Source organism: Delphinus delphis, chromosome 3 (assembly GCF_949987515.2).
Source record: "Delphinus delphis chromosome 3, mDelDel1.2, whole genome shotgun sequence".
NCBI lineage: Eukaryota > Metazoa > Chordata > Mammalia > Artiodactyla > Delphinidae > Delphinus > Delphinus delphis.
Window position 1 is genome coordinate 10311755 of NC_082685.1, and position 22132 is coordinate 10333886.

General features: G+C 49.5%; 2 protein-coding genes across 2 annotated transcripts; both read right to left on the reverse strand.

Annotated features, from left to right (window-relative positions):
• Positions 1–46: 46 nt before the first annotated feature.
• Positions 47–17247, reverse strand: IL27RA (interleukin 27 receptor subunit alpha). Its single transcript, XM_060006625.1, has 14 exons — positions 17148–17247; positions 16618–16735; positions 13207–13364; positions 12967–13124; positions 11335–11494; positions 10955–11028; positions 7019–7202; positions 6735–6923; positions 4736–4837; positions 4503–4661; positions 1612–1737; positions 1150–1243; positions 871–964; positions 47–751 (listed from the first exon to the last, which is right to left on the reverse strand). The coding sequence occupies exons 1-14, from the start codon at positions 17245–17247 to the stop codon at positions 497–499; spliced, it is 1971 nt and encodes a 656-aa protein (XP_059862608.1). The 3' UTR covers positions 47–496.
• A 1963-nt stretch (positions 17248–19210) lies between these two features.
• RLN3 (relaxin 3) lies at positions 19211–19521 on the reverse strand. The gene is given in 2 exon segments (XM_060006466.1): positions 19211–19459; positions 19462–19521. Coding segments are annotated over 2 exon segments (309 nt in total).
• Positions 19522–22132: the final 2611 nt, after the last annotated feature.

Sequence of the window (22132 nt, forward strand, 5' to 3'; positions counted from 1 at the left end):
ATATGGCTGCCGTAACAAAAAGACCTCAAGCTACAGTAGCTATCAAAACAGAAAGAATTTATTTCTCTGGGCACTTCTGATCCAGGCGTTCACTCAGGAACTCGGGTTCCTTTCCATTTCTTGCTCCGCCTTCACCTTGGGTGTGGCCAGAGCTGGATCACAGGGCACATCAATGCTCCAGCTCACGGGAAAGGGAAGGGAATGTGGAAGAGTCCCCACGCAGACCCACTGGAGGCACATGTCACTTCTGCTTATGTTCCACTCATAAGAACTCAGTCCGTGGCTGCACCCAGCTGCAAGGGAGGCTGGCAGTGTACCCAACTACAGTTCTGTTATAGCAGCAGGACAGATTTGGGAAGGCACCCGCCACTCTGGATTTTATGTATTTTTCTTTGCTCCCTCATCCATCCGTATATTCCCTGTAGGACCAGGCCCTTTTCTGTAGGGGTCCTTCAATCTCAGCTCTTCCTTGGCTGGGTGTCCTCAAGCAAGTGACTCAGCTTCCTTGAGCCTCAGTGTCTTCATCTGTCAAATGAGCACCCCTCTCCCCTCCTGGGGTTGGTTCAGTCCGTAACCTGGAACCTGGGGTGTGGCCCAGAAAGCCCAGCTCCTCGGGTGTGGGCAGGAAGTGTTTCTCATATCCAGAGTCCAGTGGGGCTGAGGCCTGGGGGGCCTCCATAATCGGTACCTGCTCTATCTCCTCCACTTCCAGGATGGGCAAGTCCCCAGGGGGCTGGGCCTGGGGCACCTCCTGGGAAGAGAAGAGGCTGAGATTCCTCCCCTCATACCCGCCAATTCTCACCTACTCCCCACTGTCTGAGGTTTCCCCAATCCCCCAAAGGGCCCTGATGAGCCCAGCTTTCTGCTCACCTTCATGTGGGGCAGGCTGAAATTACTGTTGGCAGGATCAGGAACCTTCTCCCAGACCCAGTGGGGTAGTACCTTGTGCCGCAGGTGGACGCACCTGGCAAGCAGGTAAGAGTCAGGGCAGGGAATCCAGGCGGCTAGACACCCATGCCCAGATCGTAGGGTCCAGGAACGTCACAGAGCCCTGAAGCATCATCCCCTTACCACATCTCTCCCCAAGCTCAGCTAATGTCCAGCTGTCCTCCCAACCTGGGCAGAGACCCATGTGTCTGACAGCCTCACCTTCCAGAGGTAGCTAAGCTCACGCCGCAGCCCGTCAGGAGCAAACCCCATACGAGAAGGACAACTGGCAGAACTTTCCATTTCAGGGTGTTATCTGGAGGGAGGGGGGAGGGGCAGAAGAACATCTGGACACCAGGGAGGTGGGGAGGGGTCAGGTAAGGCTCATGGGTGGAGCTGGGAATAGGTCAGGGAGGTGGATAAAAGGGCAGGGCCTATGAATGGGTAGGGGCTAAGGGTGGGGGAAATCTTGGGGTGGGAGTGGGGCTTGTGAAAAGGTCAAGGTCAGGGATGGGGTGAAAGGGTCAGAGACACATTGCTTGATAATCCACAGCAGTATTTAGCATCGTCAACATCCCGAAGTCTACATGTCCACCCCCTGAAGTTCAGTAATGATTACATAACGCCCTCCAATGCCCCTCTCTCCGGGACCCCTCCCATGGCAGTCCTGCCCCAGGCCCATACCTGGTAGGTGAAAGCGGAGGCTTGGACCCGGTGGGCCCTGTCCTGCGATGGTGGACGCGGTCACCCACAGCTCACAGGTACCCCAGTGAAGGTCGGGCAGGGTGATGGTCCGGGTGCTGCCACTCACTGAAGGACACACCCAGAGCGGTTGGGGAGGCAGTCAAGTCCCATCTCAGGACCTTTGCACGTGCCATGCTGTCTGCAACACTCTCCCCCAGATATCCACATGGCTCCTTCCTCATCTCCTTCAGCTCTTTGCTGCAAGGTCACCTTCTCAGTGAGGCCTTCCCTGACCGCCCCCGCCCCGCGAGTAAAATAGCGCCTGCTTCACCACTCATCTTCCTTGCTTTATTCTCTATCCACCACTTATCACCATCTGACACACTGCTTAGACCTTATTTACTTTGTCTATACCTTCATGTCCCCCATTAGAAAGTTAGCTCCACGAGGGCCATATTCCCAGCACCTGGATCAGCGCCTGCACATAAAAAGCACTCAAAAATGATATACAGGGGACTTAACCTGGTGGCACAGTGGTTTAGAATCCGCCTGCCAACGCAGGGGACACGGGTTCAAGCCCCGGTTCAAGCCCTGGTCCGGGAAGATCCCACATGCCGTGGAGCAACTAAGCCTGTGCGCCACAACTACTGAGCCTGCACGCCTAGAGCCCACGCTCCGCAACAAGAGAAGCCACCACAATGAGAAGCCCGTGCACCGCAACAAAGAGTAGCTCCCGCTCGCTGCAACTAGAGAAAGCCCACGTGCAGCAACAAAGACCCAACGAAACCAAAAAAAAAAAAGATACACAGTTGACCTTTGAACAATGCAGAGGTTAGGGGTGCCGACCCTCCACTCTTTAAAAAATCTAAGTACAGTATAATTTATAGTCCACCCTCCTTATCTGTGGTTCCTCTGGATGCCCAGTTCCACATTTGCAGATTCAACCAAACGCAGATAGTACTGTACTATTTACTATTGAAAAAAGTCATGTATAACTGGACCTGCGCAGTTCGAACCTGCTGTTCAAGGGTCGACTGTATATTTGCATAAATAAAAGGATGCATGAGTATCATATCCCTCACCTGCACAGAATCCAGTGACGGGAAATTCACCCCAGACGAGGGGAATACATTTGCATCTCCCGGAACTGTTTTTGTTTACTTTTTAACTGAATTGCCCTTTTTGGTTTTTAAGCCAAGAGAGGAAGCAGCTCTTTGGTTTGTTATAGGATTACAGGAGACATGAATACAGATCAAGATATACTGCCACAGAAAGGTGTCCAAGTGAAATCGGGTGAGAAAAAGAAAGTTGCAAAACATCACGTTCATAAGCTTCAGGGGCCTATAACATAGTCCTCTTTTAATTATAGGTACATGTACACATAAATATATATGATTTTTAACCTAAGGATATCTATATACTTGTGCAAGGTGCAATCATGGCAAAGTATCTATGTTAAAAAAAAAGGCTTTATCGGTTAGAGACAAATGCTGAAGTACCAAATTATTTAGGGGTGAAATGATGCCAAAGGCTCTAGAAAAAAAAAGGGGGGGATAAATTGAAACAAGATTGATAAAATGCAGAAAACCATTGAAACTGGATGGTGGGTACACAAGGATTTGTTATACTATTTTTCCAAATTTTTTTCTTTTTTTTTTTGTGATATGCGGGCCTCACACTGTTGTGGCCTCTCCCGTTGCGGAGCACAGGCTCTGGACGCGCAGGCTCAGCGGCCATGGCTCACGGGCCCAGCCGCTCCGCGGCATGTGGGATCTTCCCGGACTGGGGCCCGAACCCGTGTCCCCTGCATCGACAGGCGGACTCTCAACCACTGCGCCACCAGGGAAGCCCTTTTTCCAACTTTTGTTTGTGCTTGAAATTTTCTATAATAAAGAAGTTTAAAATTTTCAAAAAGCACAACTCCTATCTCTATGTTAACGTACACATGGCAAAATATGGAAGCTGCATTGTCCGTATCAGTGAAATGATGAGAATGACGATATACTTGAGTATACTTCAATGTGTCAGTTTTTAAAAAAAGAACAGATAACTTTGGTAATTAGAAAAAAAGGATATTTTTAATTTTTATTATTGTTCTGCTCTTTCTTTTTATTGTATCTATATGAGATGATGGATGTTAACTAAACTTATGGGAATCATTTCACAATATTCGTAAGCCAAACCGTTGCACTGTATACCTTAAACTTACACGGTGATGCTGTCAATTACATCTCAATAAAACTGGAGTGGAAAGGGTAAAAAAGGTATTTTAAAAAGGAATTTGTGGGCTTCCCTGGTGGCACAGTGGTTGAGAGTCCGCCTGCCGATGGAGGGGACACGGGTTCGTGCCCTGGTCCGGGAGGATCCCACATGCCGCGGAGCGGCTGGGCCCGTGAGCCATGGCTGCTGAGCCTGCGCGTCCGGAGTCTGTGCTCCGCAACGGGAGAGGCCACAACAGTGAGAGGCCCGCATACCGCAAAAAAAAAAAAAAAAAAAAAAAATCATATGTAATCCTACAGTCCCTATTGACATTGTGGGGGAATTTCTTTTCATATGTGTGCCTCTGCTTCACTCAGTGCTGGGTTTATTTTACAAAAACGGAACCCCACAAAGTTTTACAATCCTTTTATCTTTTTCACTTAATAAGATATGACAGGCATCTTTCAATGTCAATAAATATAGATCGGAGTCTCCTTTTTTAATAGCCAAATGACAGTCTATTACGTTGATAGCCACCGGGGTTATTATCCACTAGGGAACCCATGATAGTGTGTGTTCTCCCAGGGGCTGAGAGGGAGCCAAAGGGGCCCATCTGGGGGTAAGGGGAGGGGTAGGCTGATGGGTGGGTCTTGTGGGGGCTGGGAACAGGGGCAGGCGGCAGTGGAGCTCACCATTCATGCAGACAGAAGGCCTGGTCCCACTCTGTGCACACAGGGTGTAGTGGGTGAGATGGCCCCGAAGTTGGTGCCTTGGGACCTCTCCCCACGCTACAGCAGGGGTCCCTGGGGGGCTATCCTGGAGTCGCCAAAGCACTGGCCCTGCCAGGGGTACTGGTGAGAGAAAGTCAGCGGGTCAAGTTCTGCCAGGGTTCCAGGACCCTCCATCCTCCAGCCCCACCACTTACCTAGTTCCTCTCTGAACTTCCAGACGGAGGGGGCAGGGGCCAAGCCCCAAGGAGAGACTGCTGTCACCGTGATTTGGTAGGGCACCCCTCCTTCGAAATCCCCTGAGTGGGGGAGGAGCAAAGACCAGTTAGAGTTGGCTCCCCTCCCCGACTCATTTCTTATTTTGTAGGAATCTTCATTTGTGTCCCCAGAAGGACACCTTGATATAAGAATTTGAATAAATGTAACTGATCTGGGAGGCAACCCCAGAAAACACCAATAGGGCAGTGGGGAAGTGAAGCAGGGAAGGAGAGTCACCCAGTAAATATGTGTTAGAGAACAAGTTCCCAACATGGCCAACCAAGGCTCAGTCCTGCTGGCGAACTCTGTGTGGCAGCAGAGAGCACGATCCTGAGCACCGTCCCACCCGAGGAGGGTGGGAGCTGGGGTATTTATCCATCAACCAACATCAGTCATTGGTAGAGGGCTGCCTCTGAGGGGCTTTGATTCCCCGGCACTTCCAGCTGTCCAGGCAGGCAAAATGCTTCAGATCAGAAAAAGCCCTCAGGCCAGGAATGCAGGTGCCAGAGGCTGGGAGATAGTCAAATGCTGGACTATGAGTGGGGCCCTGACACCGCTCATCACAGTAAGTAAGGCTCCTGAAATCCCTTCTCAAAACCTAATGCTGCCATATGGGCTTCCCCAACTGGGAATTTTCCAGAATTGGGGCTCCTCTTCTTTTGTCCATATATACTCATGGGTCTTGGGACTCTGTGTTAAATCTCTCGCTCAACACCTTCTCATGCTCTCCCAAGTTCTTTACACCAAGGACAGACTCCCCAGTGTTAAATCTCCGCCTAGAACTTATTGCTAGACCTGAGACTTGAGTATCTGACAGTCCCATGGACAATTCCACTTGGATGAGCACATGAGGTGCAACATATCCAAACGGGTCCCCAAAATTCTGCTCTAAGACTCCACAACAAGAATCTGCCTGCTTCTCTCCCTTCCTTGGTCCCCACCTGGTCCAGTTCCCACCATGTCCCACCTGGACATACACAGTCCCTTCTCCTGGGTCTCTTACCTCCAACCCTTGCCCTCCCAGTCTGTTCCTCCCACAGCAGCCAGGGGGCGCCTGTAAGCACCTGAGTCAGGACACATCCTTCCTCTGCACAGAACCCTCTGTGGCTCCCACCTGACTCAGAACAAAAGCCAAAGTTCTCCCCACGACCCACAAGGCTTTGCACACTCTGCCCCATCACCTCCCTGCCCTCACCTCCTCCCACTTTCCCCCTTGCTCATTCCACTCCAGCCACGCTGGCCTCCTCACTGCTGCTCTAACACATCAGGCACAATCCTGCCCCAGGGCCTTTGCACTGTTTGTTCCCTCTTGCTTTTCCCTTAGACATCCTCATGGCTCTCTGTCTCGCCTCCTTCAGGTCTTAGTTCAAATAGCACCTTCCCAGAGAGACCTTTCCTACCTTTTTTTTCTGACATAGCTATCCTCCCTCCTCTCCCTTACCCTGATTTACTTTGCCCCAATTACATTACAGATGTACTTGTTTTTTGTTTCATTGGGTGCCTGCCCTACAAGATGAGGATGGAGATGTTGGTGGGGATGAGGGTGGGGATGCTGCTGAGAGGACAGTAGGGTGATGGTTCAGGGTTTAGCTTCAGGAGCCCGACTATGTCGTTCAAATCCTGGTTCTACCACATACTTGCTGTCTGGCCTCAGGTGAGTTGCTTAACCTCTCTGGGCCTTTTTCTTTCTCTGTATGATAATAGCAGAAACCTACTTTATAAGGAAGTTTGAATGATTTAATGCTTATGGTAAATGCCAATACGCATCAGTGACCATCACTGTGTATCAGTGTCTAGAACATGGCCTGGCACACAGTAGGTAGTCAATGAATATTTCTTGCACGAATTAATGATACTTGAACACTCTCTTCTGCAAATCCAGCCATCAGTCCACTCTCCAACAGCTGAAATGGGAACCCAGGTGTCCTGGGGCCTCACCTGGCAACACAGCACTGAGGTTTCCAGGAGGAAGCCAGACCCAGTTGAGATCCTCCAGGGGGTCACCATCTCGAGCCCAGTCCACCACATGCTCCTGCAGCCCCCCGGACCCCTGTTGCCAAGTCACCAGCAGATCCGAGCTTACAGGGATGATGCTGACCACCACACCACGAGGGGCAAAGCCTGGACCTAGAGGATAAGGAGGAGAAATCTCAGCTGTCCACTCGGGAAGTCCCCTCTTGCACCTCCAGGGCATTGCTCAGAGGAAGCTCACAGCCTCTTACCCAAGCAGGCCAAAGAGAGGTTGGTAGGAGGCTCCCAGCTTGTGGCGTTGATGGCGGACACCCCAGCCCACTCCGCTTGAGTGGGGATGGAGATGTTGCAACATGAGGTCTCCTCCTGGATCACCTCCTGATCTTTAATCTGGAACCAGACTCTGTAGCTCACCTGCACGCAGTGCCCCGAGGCCTGAGGGATGAGGGGAAGAAGTGGTTAATATCTCCCATTTATCAGGCACATACTGTGCTTCTCAGTGAGGTCACCTGACAAACCAGTCTGTGAAATGTTTTTGTTTCACTCTAAGATGAAGAAACCGAGTCTCAAGAGTGGCTCAGTGGCAGAGGTGGAATTAGAATACAGCTCCTGGGCCAGAATTAGGGTGAGGTGAGTGAGGCACTCACCTTGGCGGCAAAACAAGAGGATACCAAAAATCCAATCAAGATGAATTATATTTTAATGCAATATTTAAAAAAATTTTTTTTTATTTTTCAGTATAGTTGTAGTTGAAGTATAGTTGAATTACAATGTTGTGTTAATTACTGCTGTACAGCAAAGTGACTCAGTTATACATATGTGTACATTCTTTTTCATATTCTTTTCCATTATGGTTTATCCAGGGTATTGAATATAGTTCCCTGTGCTATACAGTAGGACCCTGTTGTACGCAATATTTTAATCAATCAAAATTAATGCAGGGGGCTTCCCTGGTGGCGCAGTGGTTGAGAGTCCGCCTGCCGATGCAGGGGACACGGGTTTGTGCCCCGGTCTGGGAAGATCCCACATGCCGCGAAGCGGCTGGGCCCGTGAGCCATGGCCGCTGAGCCTGCGCGTCCGGAGCCTGTGCTCCGCAATGGGAGAGGCCACAACAGTGAGAGGCCCAAGTACCACAAAAAAAAAAAAAAAAAAAAAAAAAAAATTAATGCAGGGATTTCCCTGGTGGTCCAGTGGTTGAGTCTCTGCGCTTCCAATGCAGGGGGCATGGGTTTGATCCCTGGTCGGGGAACTAAGATCCCACGTGAGGCTCGGCGTGGTCAAAAAAAATTTTTTTTAATTAAAAAAAATTAATGCAAAAAAGAAAAACCATGACAAACAAATTATCAAGATTTTAACTAGGACTTCCCTGGTGGCACAGTGGTTAAGAATCCACCTGCCAATGCAGGGGACATGGGTTCAAGCCCTGGTCCGGGAAGATCCCACATGCCACGGAGCAACTAAGCCCGTGAGCCACAACTACTGAGCCTGCGTGCCACAACTACTGAAGCCCGCGCGCCTAGAGCCCATGCTCTGCAACAAGAGGAGCCACTGCAATGAGAAGCCCGCGCACCGCAACGAAGAGTAGTCCCTGCTCGCCGCAACTAGAGAAAGCCCGCGCGCAGCAACGAAGACCCAATGCAGCCAAAAATATAAATAAAATAAATAAATAAATAAAAAAGATTTTAACTAAAGACAGGCAGGATCTGACCATGCACTTATATGACCCTGTCTTCCCTCACCTTACCTTAGTCTGTCTTGTGCAGTTCTTAGGAACTGCAAAATTCCCACTGTTGTATAGAGGAGTAATTACGCATAGCAAAGAGGATAGTACCCTCCAGAGTGCTTTGGGGAAACGTGTGAGAATATTTGGTTGCCTCAATGATTGGTATTTGATGGGCAAGAGCCAGGGACACTACCCTCTCCTAAAAATAAAAAAATTGTCCCACGTCCCTTGTGACTTTTGAAGGTCATCCCAACTGGAAACTTCTGTAGATGAAAAACCTGTCTAATAATTTTAACTGATCCTAGAACCAAACACATTTTGATGTATAAATACAAAACCTTTTGGGACCTGGTTTTAACATTCACTGAATTTTGAAATATCCTGAACATACGGGGACTTTCTAAGCACTTTTTATTATCTATTTCCAGCACAATCTGTGTTCTGATCAGAGAATTTTTCAATGTGCCCAGCATCACCTCATCCCTTTGAAGTCCTTGGAAACCAGCTCAATAGCCTAGCATGTGGATGATTTTGGTAAATGTCCTGTTGGCATATGGAGAGAATGCATGTTCTGATGTTTCCTATGTGAGTCCATTAGGTTGTTTGTTATGCATATGTTCAGATTCTCTGGATCTTGACTTGTTTTTCCATCTGCTTGTTATGAAATTACTTAGAGGGGTATGTTAAAATCTCCCACGACGGTTGTGGACTCTATGGAGTTCTCCTTGTAGTTCTATCGATTTTTTTTTTTTTTTTTTTTTGCGGTATGCGGGCCTCTCCCGTTGCAGAACACAGGCTCCGGACGCGCAGGCTCAGCGGCCATGGCTCACGGGCCCAGCCGCTCCGCGGCATATGGGATCCTCCCGGACCGGGGCGCGAACCCGCGTCCCCTGCATCGGCAGGTGGACTCCCAACCACTGCGCCACCAGGGAAGCCCCTCGATTTTTACTTTATGTATTTTAAAGCCACGTTATGAGGTACATACAGATTTACTATTCATATCATACTGGTGAACTGAATATTTTGCCATTACGTAGTAGCCTTATTTCCCCTTTATTTTCTACTGAATATTACAATACACTCTACACGGTATGCTATAATACAATACACTGTATTATACACATTTTAAAATATATGTATATATGGGTTATATTAGCTATGTATTTCATTTCAGTATAGTAAGGGGGCATTACAAAGTATGTGTTATAAAATAGAGGCATGAGGGACGTCCCTGGCAGTCCAGTGGTTAAGACTCTGCACTTCCAATGCAGGGGGCACAGGTTTGATCCCCGGTTGGGGAACTAAGATCCCACATGTCGTGCAGCATGGCCAAAAAAGTAAGAAAAAAAATGAATTAAAAAAAATAATAAAACAGAGGCACTGAAACTGTGAATTAAGGTTTGAAAGCCAGAGAACCTCAGCTCTGCCACATAGCTGTTGTTTGGTTTGGGGTAGCCTCTCTATGTCTCATTTTCTCATCTGTAAAGTTAGTGAATGTAAATAAGTGTTGGAGGCGAGGACCTGGCACATAATAAGAGCTCTGTAAGTATTATGCATGGTTAAAGTTAGTGATATTAGATTGTGTGGCCCAAGAAAGTATGAGTCCTGTTGTTTTGTCTCTTGCCATATTTACTGTGAGCCAGGGCCTTGCAATGTCTGGAACACGGTAGGTGCGCGGCAGATTTGCATCAGTGAGGACTGTTTCACTCTTGTCTGTCATCTCACAATGCCCTTTAATACTAGCATCAAAGTCCTTAGCATATTCTGCTGTATTTTGTGGAGCTGAGCCTAGTCTTGCTTCTAAATCTTTGCACCTGGTGTCCCCCCGACTGGAACACTTGTACCCATCTTCATGTCTCAGCTCAGATCTCCTAGATTCAGCCAACATTGGTGGAGTCTTTCTCTGCACCCAGCACTATGCCAGGACCTCTCTGAGCATCCCCTCCTTGAAGCCCTGAAGCAACCTCAAGAGGGCAGCATAGTAACCTTCGTCTTGTTTACATCATTGTTTTGGGGGGGTTTTTTGGTTTGGCTTGTTCTTTTGTTTTCTTGGTTGGTTTGTTTTTTTTTGCCCCACTGCTCAGCAGGATTTTCATTCCCAACCAGGCACCGAACCCAGGCTCTCGGCAGAGAAAGCCCAGAGTCCTAACCACAGGACCACCAGGGAACTCCCTACAACATTGTTTTTTGGTTTTTTAATATTTATTTATTTTATTTATTTGGCTGTGTTGGGTCTTAGTTGCAGCATGCAGGATCTTCGTTGTGGCATGAGGAATCTTTTAGTTGCAGCATGTGGGATCTTTAGCTGCAGCATGTGGGATCTAGTTCCCCGACCAGGGATCAAACCCGGGCCCCCTGCATTGGCAGTACGGAGCCTTAGCCACTGGACCACCAGGGAAGTCCTCTACGTCACTGTTATTTGGGGTTTCCTGACACGTGCAGAGACATGGTCCTCACAACTCACCTTCCACAGAAGCAGGGGTTCCTGTCTGCCTGGTGCCCCACAGATGTTCCCTGATATCCACACATCTTTTGGAGCTGGAAAGGATGAAAAAAGGAGAGACCATGTGACTAAGTTCTAGCCAATGAGATATGAGATGAAAGATACGTGCAACTCTGGGGTTGTGCTCTTAAAGTGCAAGGGCAGGCTCCCCGACTCCTGGGGTCCCACTGCGCTGGAGTTGTCTTCAATTTTTTTTTTTGCTGTGTGAGCTTAGGAAAGTTGCTTAACCTCTCTGAGGTTCAGCTTTCCCAACTATAAAATATGACAAATAAGAATGGCATGATTGGCCAGACTTCCAGGAGAGGGGCTGAGGGTGTAGGGGTAAGCCCAGAGATCCTCACCAGAGGGTGGTGTCTGGAAGGACAGAATGGGGCTCCACTCGCTCCACAGATCCTCTTCTTCCTCCACGTGACAGCGGCCAGATACCTCATAGCCAGTGGCTAGCTCCAGGTCCTGGATATCAACAGGGGTCAGGGGTATGGATTTCACTTCAGGTTCCAGCTGGGGGAGAGACAGGGGAGAATGATGAGGCTGAAGATTGAATTGAAAGTACCTGGCCTTATATGTCAATAGGATGACCAACACTGTCCTGCTTTGCCTGGGATCAAGTGGGTTCCTAGGACACAGGGCTTTTGGTTTTAAAATTGGGACAATCCCTGGAAAAAAGAGACAAGTGGATTATCCTCTGTGCCAGGTATAGCAGTAGGTGGTAAATTCTATTATTAATATTATTCTCATTTTACAGATGAGGAAAACCGAGGCCAAGAGCGGGGAAGTGACATACCCAAGGTCACATGGCTGGTGAGTTCTGGAGCTGAGATTCATACCCAGGCAGTTAGATTGCAAAGTCTGCATCTGAGCATTGCTCTGAATTGCATGAATATTCATAGTGACAACAACTCTACTCTATATCGTAGTGTTTTGCATGAAAAGCTGTAACTGAGATAGTGGGTTATCCCCAATATCCATTCTCCCCTTCTTCCTTTGGAAATAGAACCCTTGAGTATCTGTCAGGAACGTGTGTCAAGAATAAAGACTACATTTCCCAGTCTCCCTTGCAATCAGGTGAGACCATGTGACTAAGTTCTGGCCAATGAGATATGAGATGAAAAATACTTGCAACTTTGGTGCTGTGCTCTTAAAGTGCATGGGCAGGCTCCTCAACTCCTGGGGTCCCATTGCACTGGAGTTGTCTTCCATTTTTTTTGCTGTGTGAACTTGGGAAAGTTGTTTAACCTCTCTGAGGTTCAGCTTCCCCAACTATAAAATAGAGATCTTAAAAGCATCTACTATATAGGGAGGTTGGTACTCCTCAAGATAATCCATGCAGATTGCTTAGCTTGGGCCCTGACGCGTGGCAGGTGCTCAGAAATGTGAGCTGCTTTTATTACTTTTGAGCGTTTACTGAAAACCAGGCTCTGTTCATCATCTGTAAAATGGGTAGGCATAAAACACATCTACCTCAAAGAGTTCTTGTAAGGATTCAATAGACAGCACACAGTAGATGCCAAGTGTCTGCTGTTAACCTCTTATTTTAAGGTTAAGGTAAGCTATTTGAGGATTTTTATTCATTCACAAAAATGTTAGAGGAAGTTTACTGAGTTTCTCAAAAATTCCAAGTGAAAGGAATTCCCTGGAGGTCCAGTGGTTAGGACTCCTTGCTTTCACTACCGAGGGCCCGGGTTCAATCCCTGGTCGAGGAACTAAGATCCCGCAAGCACAACCTCGTGGCATGGCCAAAAAAAAAAAAAAAATTCCAAGTGGAATTTGGATTGGGACTGCATGGAATTTATAGATTATCTTGGGGGAACATTTTTTAGCTGAACAAGATGCATGTACAGGCCTTCTGTGAGGAATGTGGACAGACTCCAGGGCCAGCTGAGGAATGAGCTCTGAGCTAGGTGTCTGATTTGGGAATGATGTCCCGGGCCCCGCCCAGAGTAGGGTGGGGGAAAAGGGTCCCTGACACTCACCAGCATCCAGGCCATCTCCTGGCATCTTCGGTAGTAGAACTGGCAGACCAAGACCTTATGGGGTGGCCACATAGGAGGGGCCCATTGGACAGTGGCCTCTAGGGGGTCATCCTCTGAGAAGTCCACATCAGGGTACAGTTGGGGGGCATCCGGCTTCACTGAGGAAGGGGAGGTGCATTGAGCCAGGGCCTCCAAGACCACCCACCCCACACATAGCAAACCCCCACTCCCGCCTGTTACTTCGGGTTTCGAGGTTCACGAAGACTGGGGGCCAGAGAGGTTGGCCTGCCCTGGCCACCCAGACGAGGAGTTCATCAGACGTGGTGAGCTGTTCCCGTGGAATGGTCACCCGGCTCTGCCCAGTGGGCACTGCCACTGTCCAGGTTTTGTTGGAATGGCTGTGAGGAGAGATGCGAGAATCGGGGCAGCATACGGTGGGCTGGGCCCAGAGCCGTAATGATAACATATTTTCTGCCTGGGTTCAAATCCCAGTTCTCCTTCTTCAGAGCTGTGTGACCTTGAGCAAGCAACTTAACTTCTCTGTGCCTCAGTTTCCTCATCTACAAAACGAGGGTGATAAAATTGCCTCCTGAGGGACTTCCCTGGTGGTCCAGTGGTTCAGACTCGGTGCTCCCAATGACCACGGTTCGATCCCTGGTTAGGGAACTAGATCCCGCGTGTCCCAACGAGTGTGCCGCAACTAAGACCTGGCACAGCCAAATAAATAAATAAATAAATGTCTTTTTTAAAAAGTGCTTGCTGAAAGGGCTGAATGGGGAGGGGAACAATGAGATGAGAAATGGACCGCATTTAGAACAGCAAGTGTCAGGGGCACAATACATGTTACATGAGCATTGGTTATTTTGTTTAGTGAGCACCTATTACATATACGCACATTTACTTCTACGCAACTGTTCACTCAGCAAATATACACTTCTGTTGTAGAAGCTGGGAATAGGACTATGACCAAAGCAGGCAAGGATCCACTATCCGGAGCTGGTGTTCCAGTGGGGGAAGCAAATGAGAAACTCATAAATATATAACTGATGGTGGTATAAGCGATACAGAGAACAATAAAGCAGGGTGAGAGGGATTCAGTGTGATGATAGGATGAAGAGTGACAGTGCTATCTTAGGAAAGGTGGTCAGGAAAGCTCTCTGATGAGACATTTGAATAAAGGCCTGAAGGATGTGGTGCGGAACAACGCAATACCTCGGGAAGAGCATTTTAGGAAGAGGGAGCAGCTGGTGCAAAGGTCCTGTGGCCAAACTGTGCCTGGTGTTTTACGAAGAACAGTGAGGAGCAGGCTTGTCCTCTGGAGTAGAGTGAGTGAGCGAGAAAGTGGGAGGAGGTGAGGGCAGGGAGGTGACAGGCAAATTATACAGGGCCTGATGGGCTGCAGGAAGGATTTCGGCTTTTACCCTGAGTGAGGTGGGAGCCCTGGAGGGCTGTGAGCTGGGGAGGGACATGCCCTGATTCAGAAGTTCACAGGTGCGGGACTTCCCTGGTGGTCCAGTGGTTAAGAATCCGCCTGCCGATGCAGGGGACAGGGGTTCCAGGCCTGGTCCGTTAAGATCCCACATGCCCCGCAGAGCAACTAAGCCCACGAGCCACAAATACTGAGCCTGTGTGCCACAACTACTGAATACTGCGCGCCTAGAGCCTGTGCTCCGCAACAAGAGAAGCCACTGCGATGAGAAGCCCACGCACCGCAAAGAAGAGTAGCCCCCAATCGCCACAACTAGAGAAAGCCCGCGCACAGCAATGAAGACCCAACGCAGCCAAAAATAAAATAAAAAAAAAAAAAGACTCCGTGCTCCCAATTCAGGGGGCCCGGGTTCGATCCCTGGTCAGGGAACTAGATCCCGCATGCCGCAACGAAGATCCCACATGCTGCAACTAAAACCCAGAACAGCCAAATAAAGAAAGAAAGAAATATTAAAAAATAAACAAAACCGAAGTTCACAGGTGTCCTCTGGATGCTGTGGTGGAGAACAGACTGTGGGGCTAAGGGTGGAAACCGAGTCCAGGGAGGAGGTGACCGCACGGTCCAGGCCAGCGATGATGGGAACTGGACTACGGTGGGTGCTGAGGAAGTGAGGAGTGCCAGATTCTGCATAATGTAGAAGGTAGAGCCGGCAAGGCCTGCTGTGGGTGACAGAGAGAGAGAGAGGAGTTGAGGACATCCCAAAGGGTTGGATTTCAAAGGTTCAAATCAAGGCCTTCAGAAAAAAACAACAAAAACACATGTGTTATGTTATGTTGCTGGTAGGAACATAAAACGGCGTAGCTGTTGCAGAAAACAGTTAGGTGGTTCCTCAAAAAGTTAAACACAGAACTGCCATATGCCCCAGCCATCTTACTCCTAGGCATATACCCCAAAGAACTGAAAACAGGACTCAAAAACGTGTACACATTATGTTCAAGGCAGTGCTAGTCACGATTGCCCAATTGCAATTGCCCAACGGTGGAAACAACCCAAATGTCCATCAACAGATGAGTGGATGAACGTAGTATATCCATACAGTGGAATATTGTTCAGCCACAAAAAGGAACGAAGTTCTGATTCGCTACGACATAAATGAACCTGAGAAACATGCTAAGTGAAAGAAGCCAGATACAAAAGACCACATGCCATATGATCCCATTTATGTGAAATGTCCAGAACAGGCAAACTCAGAGACAGAAAGTAGATTAGTAGTTGCCAGGGAATGGGAAGTGACCGCTGTTGGGGATGGAACTTCGTTTTGGGGTGATGGACATGTTTCGGAACTAGATAGAGGCACTGGTTGCACAACATTGTGAATGTACTCAATGCCACTGAACCGTTCACTGGCAAATGGTTAATTTCATGTTATGTGAATTTCACCTCGTTAAAAAAAAAGGGGAAGACCTTCTCTTACTCCCTCATCCTCTACCAATTTAAAACCCTAGCCCCCGCCCCGCTTCTGGACATGGGTGGTGGTGATGGTTGCACAACAATGTGACTATACTTCATTCCACTGAACTGTACACTTAAAAAAGAATGAGAAAAAAAGGTGGTAAATTTTATGTGTATTTTACCATCGTTAAAAAAAAAAAAAGACCAGCCTCCCATCCCAGTTCCCATCTTCAAATGTTCCTTTCCCTCTCCTCTCGCTTAGCCAAATTTGAAATGAATTTGTGTTTCCAGGTGTGATTCATTGTGAAGCAACATCAGTCACCCCCTCAGAATGTGGGCTCCACAAGGCTTTCTGTGTCTCTTTCACTGCTGCATCCCTGGCACCAGACCAAATGATCTTTTCATATGCTCAGAGAGGTTAAGCTATTTGCCTAAGGTCACACAGCAATAAAAACAGCTTCTAATCATTAAGCATTTTCTTTTCCAAGTGCCTAACTCATTGAATTCTCAGAACCAGCCTTGAGAGGCAGGTTCCATTATTATCACTACTTGATAGAGGAAGAAACAGAGGCTCAGAGAGGGAAAGTGACTGGTCTAGGGTAACACAGCAAGGAAATGAGGGAACCTGGAAGTGAAGGGCTTGAGAGTGGGGCAGGGCTGGGGGGTGCGGGTGGGCAGGACTAATGGGTCCTCTCAACCTGAGAAGTCTAGAACCTGAGTGGTCACTCTTCCAAAGCCTCTGTTTCCCCAAATCACTCCATTGTACTCACTACTTCTGGCTCTGGAGGTACAGCGTGGAAGGGGCTCCCAGGTCCCCAAGAGGCTCCCATGAGCAGTTCAAGTCGCCCAAGGGTCCAAATCCATAGCACTGCAATGGCCCAGGGCTGCCTGGAGGGGGAGGAGGGAGGGTCCGAGGGAAGGGGGTCAATTCCCCCAGCCGCCCTCACACCCCAGAACTTGAACTCCCCCCACCCCTTACGGAAGTGATCAGCAGGAAGGGGGCGTTGGGCACCGCTCCCCAGGCTTCGGGCATAACTCCTCCCCTCCCTCTACCAGCTACATCCTGTTACAACCCGAAGAGCCCTTTCCCCTACCACCCCCCAACCCCGGACCCTGGCTCCCACCTCGCTGCCGCCCATTCCCCAACTCCTCTCATCGCCCGGTCCCTGTCCCGGGGGGGAGCAGAGTGGCATCCGGACCTTTGTCATTCATTCCAAAAAATTGCGGTTCACCCTGGAGGATGTGCGTTTCCGCGGAGCGCGGCGGCAGAGCGCCGACACGAGTTCGCTCCGTAACTCACCCTGGGGCCGAGTCCTGCAGAACAGCAGCATCAACAGAGGCAGCAAAACCAGCTTCGGCCGCCGCCGCGGCGGGAAGGGAGCGGCCCGGGTTCCCCGCATGGCGTCCCCACGCCCCCAGTCCGGCCCGGCCCTGCCCGGCCCAGCGCTGCAGCGCGGCCCGCTTGTCTCTCGGGGTCCAGCACCCGAACAGCAAATTGAAGCGGAGCCGCCCCTCCCAGCCGCCTCCGCACCTTGCGCTTCGGCTCCCCGCCCCTCCGCTGCACCGGAAAGTCCCTCGCGGGGGCTGAGGAGGGGTAGTAGGGGGTGGGCGGCGCTGAGGCGTGGCCGAGCTCCGCAGACACGTGCCCCTCCCCTCCCCCAACAGGCTGCCGAGTCCTTTGGAACTTTTTATCTTTGGGGTTGGAGAAGGTTCTGATCCGTTCTCCCCACTGAGCTTCCCACCCCAGGATATGAAGGGAACCCAGGGGTCCCTCCACCAACCCTGGGGTCCGCAGCTTTAGAACCCCCAGCAGGCGAGGTCGGAGGAAGAGGGGCTGGCAGAGGGGGACGGGAGCGGGCAAAGGCTGGAATGGGGTGGTGGTATAATTGGGGCTGGCAAGGGGCCAGTGGCCACAGTTGGGACAGGAGAGAGTCACAGTTTGGGTAAGGGTCTCAGTGTGGCCAGGTTGGGTAGAGGAGGGGCCTCCTTTGCAGCAGGAGACAGTATAGGACAGGAAAGGCATGATATGGGCTGCGGAGAGGTCAGGGTCAGGGTAGGGTCAGGATAGGCAGGCTGCTCAAAGGTCAGGATTGGGTGGGGGGACTCTGTCTAAGTCCACAGTGCCTGACCTCTGAGACTCGCTGATGAATGGATGCATGAAGGGCCAGAAACAGGTGCCCAGCTGGATACCGGTTAGGTGGATGGCAGGGCTGGGGCATTCACCCTGGTGCTCCCTGGCTGCCCAGTTCCCCTTCTAGCAGAGGCTGCTGATTTCATCTGTCAAACCCAGAGTCCAGGCTCCTGGCTGGTCCAGCTACTTCTCTGTTCTTGTGACTCAGCCTCCTGAGTAAAGATTTTGATTCCATTCAGGCCTGGGTTCCCGCTTTGATGGGCAGCTTACTCAACCTCATTGAGCTTGACTTTCCTCTTCTGTCATATCTTTTCCCCTACTATTTATTTACTGAGGACCTGATGGTTAAGAACATGTGTTTGGGAGCTGAACTGACTGAGCACCAATCCCATTATCATCTCTCAGCTTCCGTTTCCTTGTCGGCAAAACGGGGATAATAATAACTCCTACCTTCCAGGGTTTTATACAGAGTAGATGATTTAATTAATACCCATTTAAAAAAAAAAACTTAGAATAGTGTCTGGCACATGGTAGGCACTCAACTTTGTCCTAATCTGTTTTCACTGAATTTTGCTGCTTAACAAACCTGCAAGATACAGGGGCTGTGCCTCCCTTTTTTTTTTTTTTTTTGCGGTACACGTTCCTGTCACTGTTGTGGCCTCTCCCATTGCGGAGCACAGGCTCCGGATGCGCAGGCTCAGTGGCCATGGCTCACAGGCCCAGCCGCTCCACGGCATGTGGGATCTTCCCAGACCGGGGCACGAACCCGTGTCCCCTGCATCGGCAGGTGGACTCTCAACCACTGCGCCACCAGGGAAGCCCTGTGCCTCCCTTTTGCAGATAAAGAGGATCAGGGGAGGAAAGCAACTTGGTAGGAGGGTCACCTACTAGGTGGCAAATCTAGCCTTTTACTCACCACATCCCTCACACTCCCTTCCCTGAAGGCTTGGAAAGCACGTTAGTTTCGGCTTCTGAAAGGCACGTCCCAGCGTTGTGCAAAGAGCAGCCTTGCCTAATGCAGGGCACAGGGCTCCCGAGTAGCAGCAGACTTTTAGCTGGTGTGGATGGCTTGCTGCCCCTCCCCCATCCGGCTCCCCCAGCCTTGACACAGCTTTGAGGGCCTGGCCCATCTCCCCAGCTGCATGTGGTGGAGGAGGGACTCTCCTGCCCCAGCCCCTCATCTCACCTCTGTCCCTGGCTCCTTGGACCCATCTTGTGTCCTGTCAATGCCCCTAACACACACACAGCACCTCCCCAGCCTCACCCATAGCTTCGTAGGCCAGGATGTCTGACCGTCTCCACCAGGAGCCCCCACAGGTGAAGATGACTGCTCGGATGAATTCACGGCCGCAAAGCTTCACTCCGTAGGGTGCTGCCTGGGCCTCTGTCCACAGCTCCCCAGCCAGCACCCCCATGGCCAGCAGCAGCAGCAGAGGACGTTTGGCCATGCTGGACAGGGCTGCCTGAGATGTGAGAGGTGGCACAGCAAGGCAGCTTCCTGTGGTTGGTGCCGCCACCGCCTCCTGGCCCCCCATTTATACATCTTAGCTCCCCCCTCTTGTCATGCCTGTCATGGGGGAGCGAAGTGACCTCCTTTATCTCCACTAGCAGAGAGGAGGCAGGCACGCGGCCCCCTCCACCCCTCCACCCCTCCAGCACTGACCTTTCCCGTTTCCCGGACCAAGCAATAACCTTTCACCAAGGATGGGGTGACGTGGTCCAGCTCACTGTCATCTTCAACAGAGAGAGGTGAGAAGGCCTCCACTTAGCAAGAGACCAGGAACCCAGACCCCCACCAGACCGGGAGAGAGGGCACAGCCAGCCCCCCATCACCACCATACTGCTAGGGTCCCAGGCCTTCTCCATAATAACAAGAATAATGAGTGCTTACACAGTATGCACTGTGGGGCCAGGCACTGCTCTAAATATGTATATTTGTTTAATTGATTTAATCCTCCCAACAGCCTATGATAATAGTTCTCATTTGAGCAAGTCTCAGAATCTCCTGGAGGGCTTGTTAAAACACACATCACTGGGCCCTATGTGCAGAGTGTCTGAAAATCTGCATTGACGACAAATTTCCAGGCCATGCTAATGCTGCCGGTCCAGAAACCACACTTTTTTTTTTTTAACTTTTTTTTTTTTTTTTTATGGTGCGCGGGCCTCTCACTGTTGTGGCCTCTCCCGTTGCGGAGCACAGGCTCCGGACGCGCAGGCTCAGCGGCCATGGCTCACAGGCCTAGCCGCTCTGCGGCATGTGGGATCTTCCCGGACCGGGGCACGAACCCTTGTCCCCTGCATCGGCAGGCGGACTCTCAACCACTGCGCCACCAGGGAAGCCCTTAACTTTTTATTTTATATTGGAGTATAGCCAATTCATAATGTTGTGATAGTTTCAGGTGCACAGCAAAGGGCCTCAGCTATACGTACACATGTATCCATTCTCCCCCAAACTCCCCTCCCATCCAGGCTGCCACATAACATTGAGCAGAGTTCCCTGTGCTATACAGTTGGTCCTTGTTCAGAAACCACACCTTTAAGAGCCACTGGACTATGAGACTAGGACTAAGACTGTCTCCAGGTTACAGGTGAGGAAACAGAAGAGTGACCTAAGGTGCCCAAGATCAGCTAGTAAGTGGAGGTGGGAGTTGGGGTTCAAACAGAGCCTCTGGTTCCAGAGCTCATGCTCTCCAAGGGAAAAAAAATTTTTTTTAACTTTTATTGGAGTATAGTTGATTTACAATGTTGTGTTAGTTTCAGGTGCACAGCAAAGTGAATCAGTTATACATACACATATATCCACTGTTTTTTTAGATTATTTTCCCATATAGGCCATTACAGAGTATTGAGTAGAGTTCCCTGTTCTATACAGTAGGTTCTTATTAGTTATCTATTTTATTTATAGTAGTGTGTGTATGTCAGTCCCAATCTCCAAATGTATCCCTCCCCCCAGGGAAAATTTTTAAGGATTAAAAAATACTGTTGGGGGCTTCCCTGGTGGCGCAGTGGTTGAGAGTCCACCTGCCGATGCAAGGGACAAGGGTTCGTGCCTCGGTCCGGGAAGATCCCGCATGCCGCGGAGTGGCTGGGCCCGTGAGCCATGGCCGCTGAGCCCGCGCGTCCGGAGCCTGTGCTCCGTAATAGGAGAGGCCACAGCAGTGAGAGGCCCGCGTACCACAAAAAAAAAAAAAAAAAAAAAAAAAAAAATACTGTTGGGACTTCCCTGGTGGTGCAGTGGTTAGGAATCTGCCTGCCAATGCAGGGGACACGGGTTCGAGCCCTGGTCCGGGAAGATTCCACATGCCACAGAGCAACTAAGCTCATGCACCACAGCTACTGAAACCCGCGCGCCTAGAGCCCATGCTCCCCAACAAGAGAAGCCACTGCAATAAGCCCGCGAACCGCAACAAAGAGTAGCCCCCGCTCGCCGCAACTAGAGAAAGCCCGCGTGCAGCAACAGACCGAATGCAGCCAAAAATAAAGAAGTAAATTTATTTTTTAAAAAATTGTTATGGGAACAGAGTTTCAGTTTCGCAGATGAAAAGGGTTGTGGAGATGGATGGTAGTGATGGTTGCACGACCATGTGAATGTACTTTATGTCGTTGAACTGGACACTTAAAATGGTTAAGATGGTACATTTCCTGTTATGTGTATGTTACCATAATTTTAAATATAATTTTTAAATGTTTAACTAATATCATATACAGAGAGGAACTGTCGTGTGCTGGGCAATGTTTAATAGTGGGCTTTCCGGATACAAATGAACTTATTTACAAAACAGAAATAGACCCACAGACAGAAGACAAACTTATCATTACCAAAGGGGAAAGGGGTGGGGGAGGGATAAATTAGGAGGTTGGGATTAACATATACACACTACTGTATATAAAATAGATAACCAACAAGGACCTACTGTATAGCACAGGGAACTATACTCAATATTTTGTAATAACCTATAAGGGAAAAAATCTGAAAAAGAATATATATATATATATATATACACACATATATATAAATGTGTGTATAACTGAATCACTGTTCTACACACCTGAAACTAACACAACATTGTAAATTAACTATGCTTCAATTTTTTTAATAATTTTTTAAAAATATTTATTTATTTGACTGCACCAGGCCTTAGTTGCAGCACGCG

Excerpts from the sequence above, each read along its gene's own strand:
- IL27RA (XM_060006625.1), bottom strand. The coding sequence starts at position 17,247 with ATGCGGGGAACCCGGGCCGCTCCCTTCCCGCCGCGGCGGCGGCCGAAG. Across the intron at positions 16,736-17,147 it reads CTGCAGGACTCGGCCCCAGG|GCAGCCCTGGGCCATTGCAG; the intron begins GTGAGTTACGGA and ends CTCCCCCTCCAG. Across the intron at positions 4,838-6,734 it reads CCTCAGTGCTGTGTTGCCAG|GGGATTTCGAAGGAGGGGTG; the intron begins GTGAGGCCCCAG and ends TCCCCCACTCAG.